We start from the raw sequence: 17,302 nt of genomic DNA, 5'->3' as shown, positions 1-17,302 counted from the left end.
GCCGTCGCCCCACGATCGCCACGTAGAGTGAGGCCCAGGCCACCCTCTGTGGCACGATTGATGGGAGGCTCCACAATTGATCGCCCCAAAGAGGGAGGCTCAGGCTACCCAGCCGGTGGCACTGCAGCAGGTGTGCAGGACCTCTCTCTGCGGGGCAATCGATCTGGGGGCCCGGAGATCAACCGCCCCACAGAGGGAGGCCCAGGCCAGCCAAACAATCGTATCCCATGCTTGTCGCCCGCAGAGGGAGGTGACTAATGGTGGGGGGGGGGCAGTGTGCAGTGCCGCAAAGGTGGCAAGCAGTGGTGGGGGCGGGGCCAGCTGCCAGCAGCCAGGGGAAGGAAAGCCCCGATAGGCCCTGATTGTGGGCCAGGCCTTGGGACCTTACCTGAGTGGATTGCGAGAGGGCGCAGGCCGGGCTGAGGGACATCCCCTCTCCCCCACTCCTGTGTATGAATTTCGTGCACTGGGCCTCTAGTTTCTCTATAAGAATAGATCTTAAGACCACTTAAGCAAAGAAAAAGAAAAGTGTGGCCAGTGGGCAGGAACTTTAGCAGAGGATTCATAAACAAGGACTGTAAAGCAATTGGATGTGTTTACATTTCAGCCAGTGCACTAAGAATGTGTTTGTTCTCTGCTGGTACTCACTCTTAAGCTTAAGTTAAACAGCTAAGATTACAAAGTGCTGGATGTGGAATGATCTGTTCCTGAAAAGTAAAAATAAATTTCATGTTGGTTTCAGATTGAGATCACGGAGAAGAATCCTGAGAGCTACCTCTCTGCAGGAGAAATCCCTCTCCCTAAGCTATACATTTCTATGGCCTTTTTCTTTTTCCTTTCTGGGACCATCTGGATTCACATCCTTCGAAAACGACGGTAAAATACTACTTCCTTAAGTCCTTCAGCTTCGAGTGGGTTGGTATTTGTACAATTTCACCTTTGCTGGCTTCTGCACCTGGGCAGGATTGGCACCGGCCATTTTGTTCTCTTCAGAGGGCATCTTCCCTGAAACGTAGGACACTGTAGGAGCTTTGCATGCCTTGGTGTTTGCATCCCATTGTTTTGCTTAAAAGGCAAATCCAGAGATTTCAATAATATACAAGCAAAGAAAATGTATATAAGCTGAGCATTTCCATAGCGAAGAGATCACAGTGCAGCACTCCACGTGAACACATTGGTCCCAGTCGGGCTCTTTGTTCTTGAGAACAGGTGAGGGACAGCGACCCACTGCCTGGCCGAGAGCCTGAATTACCACTTCGTACAGAAGGCCTCAGCTCAGAGCGGGGCGGGGAGAGCTGCTGACCTTCCGGTACTGACCTGGGCTTGTCACTGGAGAAATCCTCTTCAAAGCCCATCTGCCTGGCTGTTGGCTTTTCTGCTGAAACCCCTGTGGCTTTAACTTCCTGTCCTTGGCTCTTGAGGAGACCAGCTGCAAGCTGCATGTAGGTGGAGCTAATGTTTAATTCTGTCTCTCTCCCCCAAAATTGAGAAGCAAGATATAATTTTCAGTTAAAGGATACAATTTTGTTATAGGATAAGGCCCATAAGCTAAGTAAATGATGGCGTGTGAATATGGTATTGCAACATGGGTTAAGTTAAATTTATATAATAATCAAGGACCCCAAATACCTCTTTCTCTGGAGTGTTGGGGCAGACATTGATGCCTCTGACGGCTCTTGCGGCCTGTGTGCGGGACATGCTCAGCTGGGAGCAGCTGTAACACCCTGCCCACCACCAGACGGAACGAGCTTTTTGTTTATCTGGGAAGGACCCCACCTAGGCACTTGGACTAGACGATCAACAGCCGTGAATAAGACGACAAGAATCCTATGAAGTTAGGCCATAGAAGGGTTTTGTTTAGTTTAAAGAAAGTTTTGCCTTTGCTTTAATTAGAAGAGTGAGAAGTGGGAGCAAGAGCTGATTTCCAGCGTGAACGCGGTTACGGCCTGTGTGCCTGCTTCGCGCTCGGTCCTTTCCCGCAGCTGTGAAACTGGCAGTGGGTCTTGCGCTGGCTTCCTCTGAGAGCTGAGTTCTTGAGATTTATGTGCAGGAGGGCTTTGCACATCAGGATGCTCTGCAGATGTGAGGCACATGTGAGGCGCTTTCATTCCCTTTACTTAGTGATACAACAGTCATGGGCACTGGTTCACTTAAATAATAAAAACTGGCAGCAGTTTTAAATGTGTGGTTAAATGAGGCTGACCTACTTTGTACATGTTCTAAGCTTCTTATTGAAGTATAGTATACATACAAAATGTATGATTTCCGGCCCCCCACCCCATCCTCTTGTTTCCCTGGGAGTCTGACAGCGGGTCGGGTCATGTGAAGTTGGAAATTCAAGTCATGGAAAGGATGGGACTCCGTGGCTGTCGCTGCCTTTCAGAGGCTTGCAGCCCCTCCCACTGGAAGGAGTTGAGAGATCTCTGCTTGGATTTATTGAGGCCTTGACAGGGGAAGCGAGAGCCATGGGCAGTCAGCTATGGAGCTGGGACTGGAACCCAGATGTCCTGCTGTGTATACGTGGCTCCTCCCCGCTCTGTGCTGTCTGCCTTGGGCCCAGAGCCCCGGGGCAGTGGAGGGAAGCTGGTCGTTTTGAGTCAGGCACCTGGTGGTGGTTATTTTAGCTAATGTCCCCACAGCTCCTTGAGGTAGGCAGGTGTAGCCCCATTTTTAGAAAAGGTTACTGAGGTTTAGAGGGATGAAGGTCTTCGGAATAGAACTAGTATTGGAGCCAGTTCTGTGTGGCTTTGGAGCCCGTGTTCTTTCTATCACCTCACGGCTCCAGGCGGGAGGCGGGGAGGTTTTACCCAGGACTGCTAGCTAGCTAGTCAAGGTTGCTGGGGGGCGGCGGGGAGGGCGGGGTGACAATGGGCAGTTTTGCCCTGTGGTAAATCTAATTGCTATTCACAGTGACAGACTACTCTGGCCTTGACTTCCTTTTTGACTTTTGGGCACTGGGATAGGAAATTACCGGAGAGGAAATCATTCTGGAAACAGCATGTGTCAGTTCAGGGCACGCCCTCCTTATCATCCTTGCGAGGCCCTCTCCTTCGTTTCCCTTCATTTCCTATCCCTTCTCTCATTCCTTCCCAACTACTCAAATGTGTTTATTATGTGTTTTCTGATGTTTGTGCACTTTTGTAAATTAGTAATGTTTATTCATGTTGCATGTATTTTATTTTTTATTTTATTGATTTTTTTTACAGAGAGGAAGGGAGAGGGAGAGGGAGTTAGAAACATCGATGAGAGAGAAACATCGATCAGCTGCCTCCTGCACACTCCCCACTGGGGATGTGCCTGCAACCAAGGTACATGCCCCTGACCGGAATCGAACCTGGGACCCTTCAGTCCGCAGGCTGATGCTCTATCCACTGAGCCAAACCAGTTAGGGCAATGTTGCATGTATTTTTAATTTATGTAAACTATACTATCTATGGATATTATTATTAGCATTTTTCATATGGTGATATCCGTTCTGTTGATTTTTTTTGTCTGATGTCCCACTGTCCACATTTTGTACTGCTGTGGCTTTGCCGAATGTCTTGATACCCGAGTTGGAGTTTCCTGAGGCTCTTACTGAAGTCTGTGTTCTTTAATAGACTTTTAACTCTTTCTCCAGAATGGTCTGTGTGTCCTATTGGTTAAGTCCTGGGGGAGGTGGGGAAGGGTAGTGGAATGTAGTGCTCAGTAGCCCAAAGGTGGACAGGCACCTGAGTGAGCCTGGGGGTGGGATGGACGTGGGTGCTTTACCCCACTGGCCTGGGGTGTTTGGCAGGTTCCAGCCTTGAAGGGGAGCGAAGAGGGCACAGCCCTCCTTGTCACCTGGCGCTGATCCGCCTCCTGGGGCTGCACATTTCCCGGTGAGCTGTAGCTCCTCCCCTCTGTTCACTGCGGTTTCAGTGTCCGCAGATCCATCCAGTCCACTTCCTGTGGCCTTTCCCGATGGCTTCTGCGGAGAAAGCCTGTTCTGATTTCTGTCTCACGGTCTCAGACTCTTCAGGCTTCCGTGCATGACTCAGTTCCATTTGCAGTGTGGGCTTCGGTGGTAGAGGTGCCTCTAGGGCTCCTTCAAGGCATGTTTGGGGTTTGCTTAGATTACATTTACTGCCTTCTTATAAAAACGTCTGATGCCCGAGGCTTCAAGCTGTCGTGTGGGAGAATGGAATATTTCTTTCATTCTTTTCTCTCTGTTTTTATAGGAACGATGTATTTAAAATTCACTGGTTGATGGCGGCCCTCCCTTTCACCAAGTCTCTTTCTTTGGTCTTCCATGCAGTATGTATGGGTATTTTGGGGTCATTTATGAAATGATGTTCACTCTGTATGATGAGGAAAATCAGTGAGGGAAACGGGGATAGATCCGTGGGAAACCACAGGTAAAGAACGCCTTTCTCAGGAAGCCTCTGGCGGGAGGGGCGCTGGTCATGGGCGTAAAGCGTCAGAGCCTGGAGTACCAGACGCAGACACCTTCTGATAGCAGCGCAGGCCCGGAGTTTCCCTCGGACACAGGCTTGTTTTCATTTCTTTGTTTGGGTGGGTGTGTGGGTTGGGTCATTTCTTGAGATGAGACTGCCACCTGCTGAAGTGTGTCCACAGCTCCCTCTTCCAGACCTTCCCCGCGTTCCCATTTGATTGCAAGTCCAGTGTTGGCGCTCTTATTCGAGAGAAAATCGATGCTCTACACACAGAGGCGTAACATTGAACTGAGCTTTGACTGTTTCGCCTCGATGCTGGTTGCCATGAGCCTGCCCCTGAGAGTAAGGTCACAGCTCCCCAGTGTGTAGGCCTACGAGGCTCCCGCAGGTGACAGTCTCCACATGTGCACTACTTACTGCTGCACTTACAACGCCGTCAGGGAAAAGTAGCAGTAGCCACTTAGTCTGAAGAGAGGACAGGTATCTGGGTGATTTTTTATTTGGATCTGAGCTGATTTTTTTTTTTTTGAACCATGTAGATAATGAGTGATGGGATCCTTGAGTGACTGTAATTTCCAGGTAGCCGTGTATGATAGGATGAACGATGTGTAAGAAACGTGTGTCCCCTTTGTGAGTTCTGCCACGAGCATGGTAGTGCACTTCTGAAATGTGCCCCTTTAATTAAAATGAGATGCTGGCTTCAGGTAGCTCTAAATTCACAGACTTTCTCCCCCCAAAGAAAACAGTTTTCGAAGCTGGGTGATTCCATGTAGGTTTTTACTGAGTGACTGGGTGGTGAGAGGTAAAGTTCTCGGTGGGACACTGAGAAGACGTGTGGCATTTGGAGCATGGAGATTGGAAAAAAGAGATGAGGCAGCCATTTGCCCGGGGGAATCGCCTGCCTCAAGAGAGGGACCCAGGCTGAGTGTCAGTGACACTGAAACGTGTCAGTTTCTCAAGCTGGTTGACATTGTTCGCGCACTCATGTGCTTTATTGTGAATAGACAAGTGAGTCACTGGACACCTTATCATGAGGTCTCTGTGGATTTCCGTTTGACTGCACTGGGCGGGGGCCGGCCATTGCCCTTTCTGAAATGCCGTTCGCTTGCAGATCGACTACCACTACATCTCCTCCCAGGGCTACCCCATGGAAGGCTGGGCTGTCGTGTACTACATCACTCACCTGTAAGTATGCAGGGTGACTCGTGACGTACTCATACCGGGACGTGACATGTCAGGTGTTGGGGAAGGGACCTGGCTCAGGTTGACTGGCCCGCCCTCCTGTGCAGCCTGGCTGGGTTCCTGCCGTGCCAGAGGGGTGTGGTGGACGGGTAGCTGTCCACACTTGAGAACTCGGGGCTGTTGCGGGCCCCTGGGAGGGGGCTGCTCAGGTGATGGGCTGCATAGCTAACTATTTGTGTGCGGAGGACTTGCTCACTTAAGACGAACTTCCTGGATTTGGCCACCTGTCTTTTGCAAGAAGCACGTGAAATCATAGCATGAGCTGTGGAATCTAACTTGCAGGGTGGGACTCCAAAGAGGCCCATTTGTGTCTGTGACATTTTTCTTTCTCAGTTTGAAAGGGGCCCTGCTGTTCATCACCATCGCGCTCATTGGCACTGGCTGGGCTTTCATCAAGCATATCCTTTCCGATAAAGACAAAAAGATCTTCATGATTGTCATCCCACTCCAGGTGAGGGATGCTCCTCCGCTGTGCTGCTCTGTCCCCCACTTAGCCGCTCCAGGCCTGTCCGGGAGCGGGCGTGGCCCACACAGAAACGCCATCTTCCCCATGCGGGGTTCTGTTTCTGAATGTGGACAGGCCTAGGCCTCAGGCCACGGCACTGGGAGATGTTTGACCGCCAGTCATCTTTAACCGGCACATGGACACCTGTCCCTCAGTAGAGGGCTGCTGAAAAGTTAGGGGACCTGCTGGCTTCTCTTCCTCACCCGTGTGTCCTGTAACCAAATGGGCCTCTTAGCAGAGGAACTCAGTACATAGCGATTTTGTTAAATTATTTTAAAATTCTGAATGACACCAGTGAGTTCCCACAAGGTAGATGTTGGCAAACACTTCTTTTTTTTTTTTTTAAATATATTTTATTGATTTTTTACAGAGAGGAAGGGAGAGAGATAGAGAGTTAGAAACATCGATGAGAGAGAAACATCGATCAGCTGCCTCCTGCACACTCCCCACTGGGGATGTGCCCGCAACCCAGGTACATGCCCTCGACTGGAATCGAACCTGGGACCTTTCAGTCCACAGGCCGACGCTCTATCCACTGAGCCAAGCCGGTTTCGGCGGCAAACACTTCTTAGAGCCTCCCTGTGCTTCGGCCTCACCAGTGAGCCCGCAGGAGAGGAGCCTTGGAGCAGAGCTGGGTGGAAAGGGCCCTAGTAAGCAGTGGTCCTAACAGCGGTGCACAGCTACTCTGCTCGGCCGAAGTGCGCCTGCTCGATAAAGTTGTTCTTGCCACCCGGGCTCATCCTGGAGCCCACTGTCAGTGTGGCAGGCGAGGGAGGGACGAGGCCAGCCCCGGGCATGCAGGTCAGCCTGCTCAGCTCCGGTGCAAAGCACTTCACATCAATAACAAGGGATACACGTTACCGCCAAACCATGGTACACACCAGTTACTGAAGGGTTCCCAGGGAAGACTGGTCATCCAGGCTCTAATGACCTGGCAGGCTTTGTGTGTGGATGGGCCTTGCCTCGATGCTTAAGCAAAGAAAGATGACAAAGATGACAGAGGCCCAGGGGGAGTGGCAGCAGTAGGAGGTGCTGTCCAGTGGACAGAGGTGCTGAGCACCCAGGTCTTGGCTGATGAGCCGCCAGGGTCTAGAGCTCGTGAGTGACGAGCCCGGGCCTCTGCCCACTCTGCCACACAGCTCTCTGAGCCCCTTTTCCTCTTGTGGCCGCTCCCTCCCCTTCAGTGTGAACTTCCTCCCGGCCTAACTGTGCGGTGACCCGGCTCAGTCCTCCCACTGCCCCCATTTGTTCGTCCGGAGGAGCAGCGCACAGGGTTATGTGGCAGGTCACTTGTGGCAGGTCACTCGAAGAAATGGCATTTAATCAGTAACTGTAAATTTCAACATGGAGACTAGCCTAGGAAGGCCTTGAACAGCAGCCTGAAAAGTTAAAACTGCTTCTTTCTGGCCATGGGAGCCACTGCACATTTCTGCGTAAGAAGTGAGTGCTGCACAGAATGGCGTTGCAAGAGCGTTATTGCCCGTTGCTGCCCACGGCACCTCGGGGACTGGAAGCCAAGGACACGTGCAGTTAGGAGTTCAGGCTGTGGAAGCCTGTTCTCCGCTCTGTCTTCGCAGACGGAGCCTCAGAGACAGGTGCGAGGGTAGACTGGGCTTCGGGAGGAGCCCGACGCGGCGTGTCAGCGGGAGACTGGCATTTCAGGGTCACTGCGTTAGTATCCAGTGGTGTATGCTTCTCTGGTGATTGAGCTGCATGAGTCCTCGACAGAGAGAGAAACTGCACCTGGAGACTTCCCAATACAGCACAGCGGATTTTGCATTTTTGTTCAAGTGGAACATGACCGTTGCGAACAGCACGTCAGGCCGAGGATTGGGAGCTTGGCCTCGTGGGGGGTCGGGGTGGGATGAGCCGCTGCCTCCACACCTAGCATGGTCTTTGAAAGAACATCCCCGAGGCTGTCCCCGTATGCTGAGTAGCACCGCAGGTTTCCGGGTGTTGCCATCTCAGTTTAGGCAGCCGCAGGACTTTTCAGAGCACGCAGAGAGCTTAACAACAGACTGAACACACGAGACAGAGCCCTGACGGGGCATGGAATTAGAGCACGGGCGCAGCTGGACCTCCGTGGGAAGCACAGCTGGACAGAGGACCTGGACTGGAGTTACTCCTGGGAGGGCGATGTGGCTCCTCAGTCAGTGGCTGAAATCCGCCACTCTTGCCGCTCTGGTCTCTGATGACATCACCTGGCACTTAGCAGAGGTACTGTCACTGAGGAGCCTGGGCCTGTGGCTGAACAGGAGTAAAGTGCAGCGCCTGCCTGGTGCCTGCGAGGCCTAGGGGGCTTGAAAAACCACCCGGCCTGGGTAGCCGCTGCTGTACAGCAGCCCCCATTCAGGCTCCGTTCTGTGGCTCGGCCGTCGGGAGAGGCTTAGCTAGGTAGGTCTGCCTTGCTGTCCCAGCAGTTAGAGCAGACGGAGGCCAGGGCTGGGCCACCTGGAAGTCTCCACCTGCCTCCTCCTGGGCTGGAGAGACTTGATCACATGGGCAGGGGCTCCTGGGCTTTCTCTCTCTCTGCCTGGTCTCTTCAACGTGGCAGCTCCAGGCAGGCGGACTTGTTACAGGAAGGCCCTGGCTCCACAGGTGTCTCTCTAGAGAGCCAGGCAGAAGCTGGGTCCTTTGACCTACCTGGGACATCGCCTGGCGTCACTCCACCTTACTCAGTTGGCCAAGCAGAGACGGCGTCTTGGTGGGAGAGAGCACGTGGGAGTGCTGCTGTGGCCATAGGTTGGGGGCCTACTGGCCCCAGTGCCCCCTCCCCGCCTTGTTGGGGCTGCTGTTGTGAGAGTCTACCTGTGTTCTGGGGCCTCACTGACTTCTCTGCCCTGTAGGTCCTGGCAAACGTGGCCTACATCATCATAGAATCCACCGAGGAGGGGACCACGGAGTATGCCTTGTGGAAGGATTCTCTGTTTCTGGTGGACCTGCTGTGCTGTGGGGCCATCCTCTTCCCAGTGGTGTGGTGAGTACCCACAGGGAGGGAGGCTTGTCTGTCAAACCCGGCAGCTGGGCCAGCCATTCCCAAACTGGGAAGCACGTGGGGCATCTGTGTAAAGCACACAGCTTTCTGGGTCCCAGACCATCTGAATCATCTCAGGACCCTGGCTTTGGTGTCCTGTCAGGTTCCCCAGGGGATCCTGATGGAGCTAGTCTGGCAGCCTGGCTGGTTTGTAGCGCAGGCTGGCAATAGAGTCTGGAAAGGAGAGCTTAGCAGCAATGTAAATAGCATGGATTTGAAAGGAAAGGAGTTGAAGAAAGCCCATAAATAAGCTCTTCTTGCCAAGGTAGATGGGAAAAAAGGAAGAACATTAACATAAAACTAGTGCTAGTGCCCAGCCCAGGTGGCTTAGTGGTTAAGGGTTGACTCGTAAACCAGGAGCAGCAGGTTCCAGGGCCACATGCCTGCACGCCCCCTACTGGGTATCAAGCCAGTTGCGGGCTCCATCCCGGTAGGCGGCGTGCAAGAGGCAGCGATCAATGATTCTCTCTCACCATTGATGTTTCTACTCCCTCTCCCTTACTCTCTGAATCAATAAAAACATTTTTTTTAAAAAAACCTAGTGCTAGTTCTGAGCATGTAAACATTTTGGACATCCTCAAGAATGGTGGCTTTACTCCTGGACATGGCAGGCGATGGATGCAGAGCTTGTAGAGAAGTGTGAGGCCAACTCAGCGCGTGATGAGAAAACGTCCTCATTAAGCCTCATGCAAACTGAAGGCAGTTCTTGGTCCACAGGGAAGCAAGTAGAGGGGAAAGGCTAGCAAAAATAAGACACTCCCCTTATAACAATCCAGTTCCGTGCTCCTTGAAAGCAATGAATTATTTTGGAATAAACATTAAAAACAGTAGATTTCCTGCTTCCTATTAGAGGTGAGGTATTCCACACTGCAATGCCTCATGCACTTAAGTTAATATTTTTTAGGATCCTGGGTTTATAGGTCATTTACTTATTCTGATTATTTAGGACATGGTGTCAGTGGAGTGTAGTCCTCATTCCAGCCAATTAGATTCACTCTTAATTGGCTCAGGAGCAAGCACAGAGACGACATCTTGGTGGGAGAGAGCATGTGGGAGTACTTAACCCTCATTCCATATATCACGCATGTACAGGTGATAATTCAGCAGAGAAGAGAATTCAAATGAGCTATTTTATCTCTGCAGCCTCCTCACATCCTGCCCAGGAATAAGTTAACTCAGGTGTCTGTGACCAGATGGCCAGCATTGTCTTCAGGCAGGAAGTGTCCTGGGAGCATTTGAGATCATGTCCCCCAGCGTATACCATCAGTTAGACACATTTCAAGAGAAAGAAAGAGAGCAGCCTGTTGCTCGGGAACAGAATAAGAATACTCACACCTGCCACTCAGCAAAGTAGAAGGTTCAAGGGCGCACGGGGAGACCCAGACACGCTGTAGAGGCACAAAGGCCCACTGCCTGCCTCTTGCTCCTTACAGCACTAACAAGCAGATGCCGCAGGCAAGCTTCTGTCAGGTAAATATTCTGAAAAGCTGTACAAGAGAAAAGTCAACTACCAGAGAGGAGATTTAAGAAGCAGCCACATTTGGACATGAAGTGCACAGTGTTTGGAAAGGTTATGGATGGTCTGGAGGCTCTAGAGCAAGCATGTCAAACTCAAAGGCTAACGGGCCAAATAAGCTAGGTTTAAGTGTCTGTGGGCCGCAAAAAGACAAAAGCTTCAATTTTTATAGAAACGTAGGTTTATTTCGATAGAGACATGCTGAACACAAAGGGTTAAAGTAAATGAGTAATTGTTAACATAAAATAATAGAACATTTTAATAAAAATTAATATTTTTTCTTGAACATTAACTTAACCAGACACTGAATAACTGCACAAATTAATAAGCGAAATGCAAATAAACCTATTTTTCTTGTTCTCCTAAAACGAAATATTTCCTGTTGTGCATAGCAAACAAGTCAGTACAAGACTAATGACGTGGCAATGGGCTAAAATATTTGCTGCTAGTATTAGTGGAGAGAAATGGTCGCCTGCGCGTAAGGCACATAAGGAAAATGAATGCAACACGATATTGTGAAAATTAAGTTACAAAATTTTTATTAAAACATTTCTTACATACCATATGTTGACTGGGCCGCAAAAATATTCCTTGTGGGCCAAGAGTTTGACATACTTGCTCTAGATCAATTGGAGACATTACCAGTAAATGAGATGTATTGATCTCTTAATGCCTCATTATGCCTCGTTTAAATAAACGAGGCATGTGGCCTGCTGGCCACGAGTTTGACATGCTTGATGTACACATTAAGGATTCGTGCCAACCCATTTGCTCAGTAGCTATAACAGACATGGACAGCTACTTGGCAAACTATTTGAGAACCACACCTGTCGTGGTTTACTCACTTTTAATTATGTCAGAGGTTGCATCATCCTGCTTGATCATAACTAAGATCTTCTGAGCTGGTGGTTCCACTGGGAACCAAATGGTTCTTATCCCATTCTTACACCATATCCTTTACCATAATTAATGTCTAATGTATTTGTTTAACTTTAATTTTTGTTACATAAAAACATTCATTTTTAAATGCTGAGTCTCAAATCAGTCATTTTTGAGCATCCTAGTTATAAATTCCTACTATATCTAAAAAACACACAAAACATTCCAGCAGCGTTGGTTTGGTGTCACCTTTGTGCTACTTACTTTCAGGTGTTGCTCCATTCAGTTCTCACAAGTGGGCAGACCACGGGGGTTTTAGGAGAAGTAATTCATTCACAGTCAAGTGGAGAGTGGTGGACTCCAGCCGGGTCTGACCGTCTTCCCCCTGGCCCATAGCTGCCTGTGTTGTGCTCATCCTTAAAACGGTCTTTCCCTGGGTGAACTCTACCTAGAACTCTGATCTGCAGTTTCTTTAATCATATTAATGTTCTCCTGCCAAAACTGTAATGACGGTCATTAGTTACCAGCACATCCCAGCCGGAAAAGAGACTCCCTGGAGGCCTGCATTTTTCAGCCAAGTTACAATCTCTAGTCAGTGAAAGACTGAGTTTGTATGAAGCCATGTGCACGGCTCCTAGACCTAGACTTTCAAACCCATTCTCTCCAGGGAGCAGGTGAGATCCATGATGTTCCATTGTCTTAGTGTCGGGTAGTCGTAGGAATGAGATTAGAGAGATCAGGAATGTTTGTCTCCTCATGCCCAGGCCTCTGCCAGACAGGTTTTGGTCAGCAGGGCATCTGTACCTTAGGCTTGGGCACCATACATGCTGAAGTGGTGATGATCGAGGGTCACCTGGTTAGCAAGAGTCTGAAATCGTCCAGTTTAACCCTTTGAGTTTATAATCGAGGATTTCAAGGCCTCAAGTTACTGGCCCTGGAAGTAGAGAGGAGTGCAGATTTATTAGCTAACCTTTTGTTCCCCAAATGTTTGTTTTTAGGTCAATCAGGCATTTACAAGAAGCATCGGCAACAGATGGAAAAGGCAAGTTCCCTGGAGCTCTCTTCGGCTGCTCAGCCTTCCCCAAAACCACGCGCCTGGGCACTGCTGGGAGGTGGAGGAGGAAGGGTGTGTCTCTGGGCTGTCTCCCCAGGAGCAGAATGGGGGTGCCCGCTTGGGGGGCTGGGGGGCTTGTAGAGCCGCCGAAGGATGTTTGGTGAAGACACGCAGATGGCGCACAGTGCAGAGGCCTGCTCGGTGAGGAGGCTGGGGGGGACCGCTGCTTATAAGCTGGTTCCTGTCATTTCCGCTCGTGAGTGTGATTTCCACCTTCTCAAAATTGCGTCAGAAAGAGGAATCTCGTCTTGGAAGGAGCAGGCAGCACTCACTGTGACAGCGGTGGTTTATGGATGGGATGGCTCTGTGTAGAGCACCCATCCCTGCTGGCTTAACACGCTTCCAAAGTGGACGTGTTGGTATTAATTTAAAGTGAGCCTGCTGCCGGAAAGAGCCTTGAAACTCTGCTTTTTAAATGGTTGTGCCATTAAGGCCCTTTTGCGTCTCCTTGATTTTCCAGCCACGCCTGCTACGTCGGAAGCCACAGAGAAAATGTCTTGTGTGTTCCTGGGCTTGTTGGAATACTGTCCACGACTGCAGGCCATCTGGTGTTGGGGGTGGGGGTTGGGAGCACTGCTCTCAGAGGTGGGAGCCGCCTCTGGGTCCATGAGATCACCACTCAGTGCTGATAGTGATGTTCTTTTTTTAAAAAAATTTTATATTTGTTGCCAAGTGGGTTTTATTTTTTGAGGACCTTATACCTTTTCTTTCCTAGTTTTTTTGAAAAATATATTTATTTTTATTTATTTCAGAGAGGGGTAGACAGATAGAAACATCAGTGATGAGAGAGAATCATTGATCAGCTGCCTTCTGCACGCCCCCTACTGGGGATCGAGCCCACAACCCAGGCATGTGCCCTTGGCTGGAATCCAACCTGGGACCCTTCAGTCCGCAGGCCAACGCTCTATCCACTGAGCCACACCGGCTAGGGCTGATAGTGATGTTCTTTAAGGCAGATTATTCATTTGTTGTTAAATGTAAGTTTTGTTGCTGATCTGTTTTCTGATTATAAAAGTAATGTGGATTTCGTTTAGGAAATGTGGAAAACAGATAGTAGGTGCCAATCTTTTTCATATTTACTATTCAGTTAATGTCAGGTCATTTCTTAAAAGTGAATTAAACCTGATTAAGGCTTCACACCAGTGTTGGGCAAGATCCTGGGGGTCTTAGGGCACAGCATTCGGGAGTATTCCTGATTTGGCCGAAAGAGCTTCTGTTGCGATTCCTGCTCTCTGGCCCGTGTAACGCCCTTGCTCAGCGCGGCCTGCTGTGTGAGGGTCCTGCCTAGGCTGGGAGCCCTGGGCAGTGCTCAGAGCCCCTCTCCCAAGGCCTACCCAACAGTCTTCTGCTCATATCGTGCTGCGTAGCCTTCCTCCAAGCCATGGAAATCCCAGAGCCATCCTGCCTTCTGGGAAGGGGTAGAGGAAAATTGCAAAATATAAATTAGAATTTAAGTAAAGCACCTTACAAACAGAAAACAGAAAAATCCAAAGCAGAAAATAAGAACCCACCTTCTGGGTATAATTATAGTTTGGAGCTATTCTTGTTTTTTGTTTTTTCTTCTTTAATGCACATTATAAGTTGCTTTTATTATTTTTGTAACAATGAATAGGTCTTTCTCTTTATTATATTGATATGAGACGTTTTATTTGTCATCTCTATACACTTCAATATTTTGGACTTGTTTTTTGACTGTTTGGCTGTTCAGTTGAAAATGTTTGAGAATCCCAAGGGCAATGTTTTTAGTTGATAAATTTAATCTGTGCTTTTTTTCTTGGCTTCGTCCTTCCCCCCCTTCATTCTTCCTCACCTCCATCATTCTGGCCCCTCTGTCTCTGCCTTCTCCACCTTGCGTTTAGAAGGCGTGGGGATGACTGTCTCTGTGGCCGCTCATTCCATGAGAGGTTGGTCATTGGCTGAAGACTTACTGAGCTCTGGCGGGGTAGACAGCACAGCAGGCGAAGCCCAGGATGGGTCTGTCTTGTCCCCCAGCAGCTGTAGTAAAGAGAAAGGAAAGCTTTTGTTCTCACCTGGGGCACACGAGGCAGCTCCTCGTTTGTTCCACCAGGGGACAGCAGAGAGCGAATATGAAAACAGGAAGTCACGCAAGCACACCAGGACTCATTCACCATTCTCAGGATGACACACTGTTAAAGCACCCATTCCTCATGAGCAAATACCGCGAGCCCTCTGCAAGGGGACAGAGTAGATTAGAATAGGGATGTCTCCCGAGTTGATTTGGGCCACAGGATGCATTTAAGCTATTTCAGTCCGTACTTAGAAAAATGCTTATGCTTGTGACACTTCCAGAGTCACAGGAACAGCACACATCCATCCCCACCCCGCCCCCCAGTGCTGGGAGCCAGCCTGAGTATGACTGCAGAGTGGCTGCGCTTGCGTGTCCGTCCACTCCAGGACAGACGCAGGCGGTGCCAGACAGCTGGAGTGAGCCCGTGGCTGACTGACCGAGGTTCCGGGATACTGTGGTCTATGCGCTGTGCCCCTCAGCTCACCCCACCCGAGGTCTAGCCCATCCTGAAGGCCAGGGGCAGGAAGGTCTCCTGGATTTGGGAGCCGTTGCTGCATGGAACCTGTTCTTAGGCTCATTATTCCACTGACTCATTGCGTGACCTTGTCACTGACCTGGGCGTGAGACCAGTGTAAGTGCAGTCCAGGCTGACTAACTGCAAGTAGGGGAGGCCCAGGTCGTCCTGGGCCCGGGGCTGCACTCGGCGTGCAGGGGCTGTTTGTTTGGGTTCTGTTTACTTCTTTGTGTCTGGATTCCTTTTGACTGAACCCGAGGGAAACAGAAGGATGAAGCTGCCCACTGTCCTTAAGCTGTATCTTTGTCTCTTGTCACACACCTGCCTCTGTCAGGTCCTGTCATTTTGAGGCACTGCTGGCTGTGTCCTCTGGGAGGAAGTGTAATTGAGTCTCACACGGCCGCCGAGCTGTGGGCCGCTGTTTGCCTGCCAAGCTTTCCTGGCTGGCACTGCTCTTGCGCCTGCATCCCTGTCGGCTCCTCTCCAGTGTCGCTACCTTAGAGGACTGGCTTGGGGGTGTACACTGTACATTCATTCACGATTTCTGCTCCTGATCACCTATTTTTCCTTGTTTCTGAGGAAAATTTAGAGGACATATTCTGAGAAATTTTAGCCTTTATATGTGAGCTTCCAAAGCATGTAAGCCGAGAGCAGTTGGCTAGTTGGGTTTATGGAGGCTTTGTTGTGAGCTGCTGTAGCCGTATCGTCAGAGCAGCAGTTCACAAGAGGGTCCTCGGGGCCAAAACTACTTTTCTAATAAGACATGCTCAGCCTTTTTCGCTGTGGACATTTGCACCGATGGTGCAAAAGCAGAAGTGGGTCAAACAGCTGGCACTGAGCGGGGTTCAAGGCAGCGGCACCACAGGATGTGAGGGGCCAGTGCATTCTTCATTGCCTCTGCCTGCAGGGGGTGGGAAAGGCTCGTTTCAAGAGTGGCCTTGATGGATAGTGGACACCGCATGAGGTTGTCTTTTCACATCCTGTGTGATGGGCGGACCATGTGCGGGAAACACTTGTGCTGTGTGCCGCAGCTGGCGGCTGTCTGAGGAAGCCTGGGCAGGGGTCTGAGTGGCAGGCTGCACTGGCCACTCTCCTCTTGGGACACCTCTGGTATTTGGAAGAATGTTGGCAGTCATGTTGTGGTTACCCAGACTTCACTTTGGGAGACTTTTTTTCCTTTTCCGTCAGATGGGTAACGTGCCCGTGCAGTAACAAGGTTTGAGGGGGGCACATCTCACACGAGGATGTGAACACCCAGTCATCACCCTTAGGAACCACAAAGGACCTGACATTTTCTTGAAAATGATCCAAGTAAGCATGTCACTTCAGGAAAACAACTACAGGTATTTGTTGCCAGTGACCTAATTCTCTCTTGGAAGCACAGTTTTTAATTCAGGAAAACTTGGGTCCACCACTGCAGGCTCAACAGCTCTGGTTCTTAAAAGACTTCTGATGGGAGCAGGGCTGATATTAACAAGTATTTATGTTAAAAGTTGCATGTTTCCAAGAAGTGCCGAGCACAGTGGGACAGTATTCTTCACCGGATCAGCGCATGTCACACAACCGCCGCGTGAACACCAGGGGTCCCTTCAGAGTGCAGCATGGACCAGAGGGGTCAGTGTGGCAGCATGAAAATTCATGGCTACAGTCTCAGAGTCCCCTCCATCTTCCAGCACCTGCCATTTGTCAAGTTTTAGTGTAAAGACTGCTCACAGCTACCTGACAGCGCCTGCATCTCTGCTAAGGCCATACTTTCTCCATCTCCTCCAACCAAACACTCCTTCCCAGCACACTGGGAGTCCACTGTGTTCACTCAGCCAGACAGGAGAGACAGTGACAAAAGTGGGGAACAGTCCCACGCTTCTCAGGAAAATTTCTGTTATTTGTTAAGAAAAATATTATTATGAATTTTGTCACTTTTGAATGAATTATTAAATATTAGAGGCCCAGTGCATGGGTTCGTGCACCAGTGGGGTCCCTCAGCCTGGTCTGCGGGGATCCAGCAAAACCGGCTCTCCAGCACCCCCCTAGGGGTCCCAGATTGCAAGAGCATG

The 17,302-nt window shown here is 50.0% G+C and overlaps 1 protein-coding gene across 2 annotated transcripts in view; it reads left to right on the top strand.

Annotated features, from left to right (window-relative positions):
* GPR107 (G protein-coupled receptor 107) overlaps positions 1-17,302 on the top strand; it is a 73,605-nt gene that overhangs the window by 41,709 nt on the left and 14,594 nt on the right. For both annotated transcript variants that reach the window (XM_015568004.1, XM_015568000.1), the window contains exons 9-14: positions 743-876; positions 4,200-4,275; positions 5,527-5,600; positions 5,991-6,108; positions 9,009-9,139; positions 12,590-12,633. In XM_015568004.1, coding sequence (XP_015423490.1) covers positions 743-876; positions 4,200-4,275; positions 5,527-5,600; positions 5,991-6,108; positions 9,009-9,139; positions 12,590-12,633 — 577 coding nt within the window. The remainder of the gene's footprint in view (positions 1-742; positions 877-4,199; positions 4,276-5,526; positions 5,601-5,990; positions 6,109-9,008; positions 9,140-12,589; positions 12,634-17,302) is intronic.

Source organism: Myotis davidii, unplaced genomic scaffold (genome assembly GCF_000327345.1).
Source record: "Myotis davidii unplaced genomic scaffold, ASM32734v1 scaffold651, whole genome shotgun sequence".
In the NCBI taxonomy this organism is placed as follows: domain Eukaryota; kingdom Metazoa; phylum Chordata; class Mammalia; order Chiroptera; family Vespertilionidae; genus Myotis; species Myotis davidii.
This window is presented reverse-complemented; position numbering and strand designations above follow the sequence as displayed.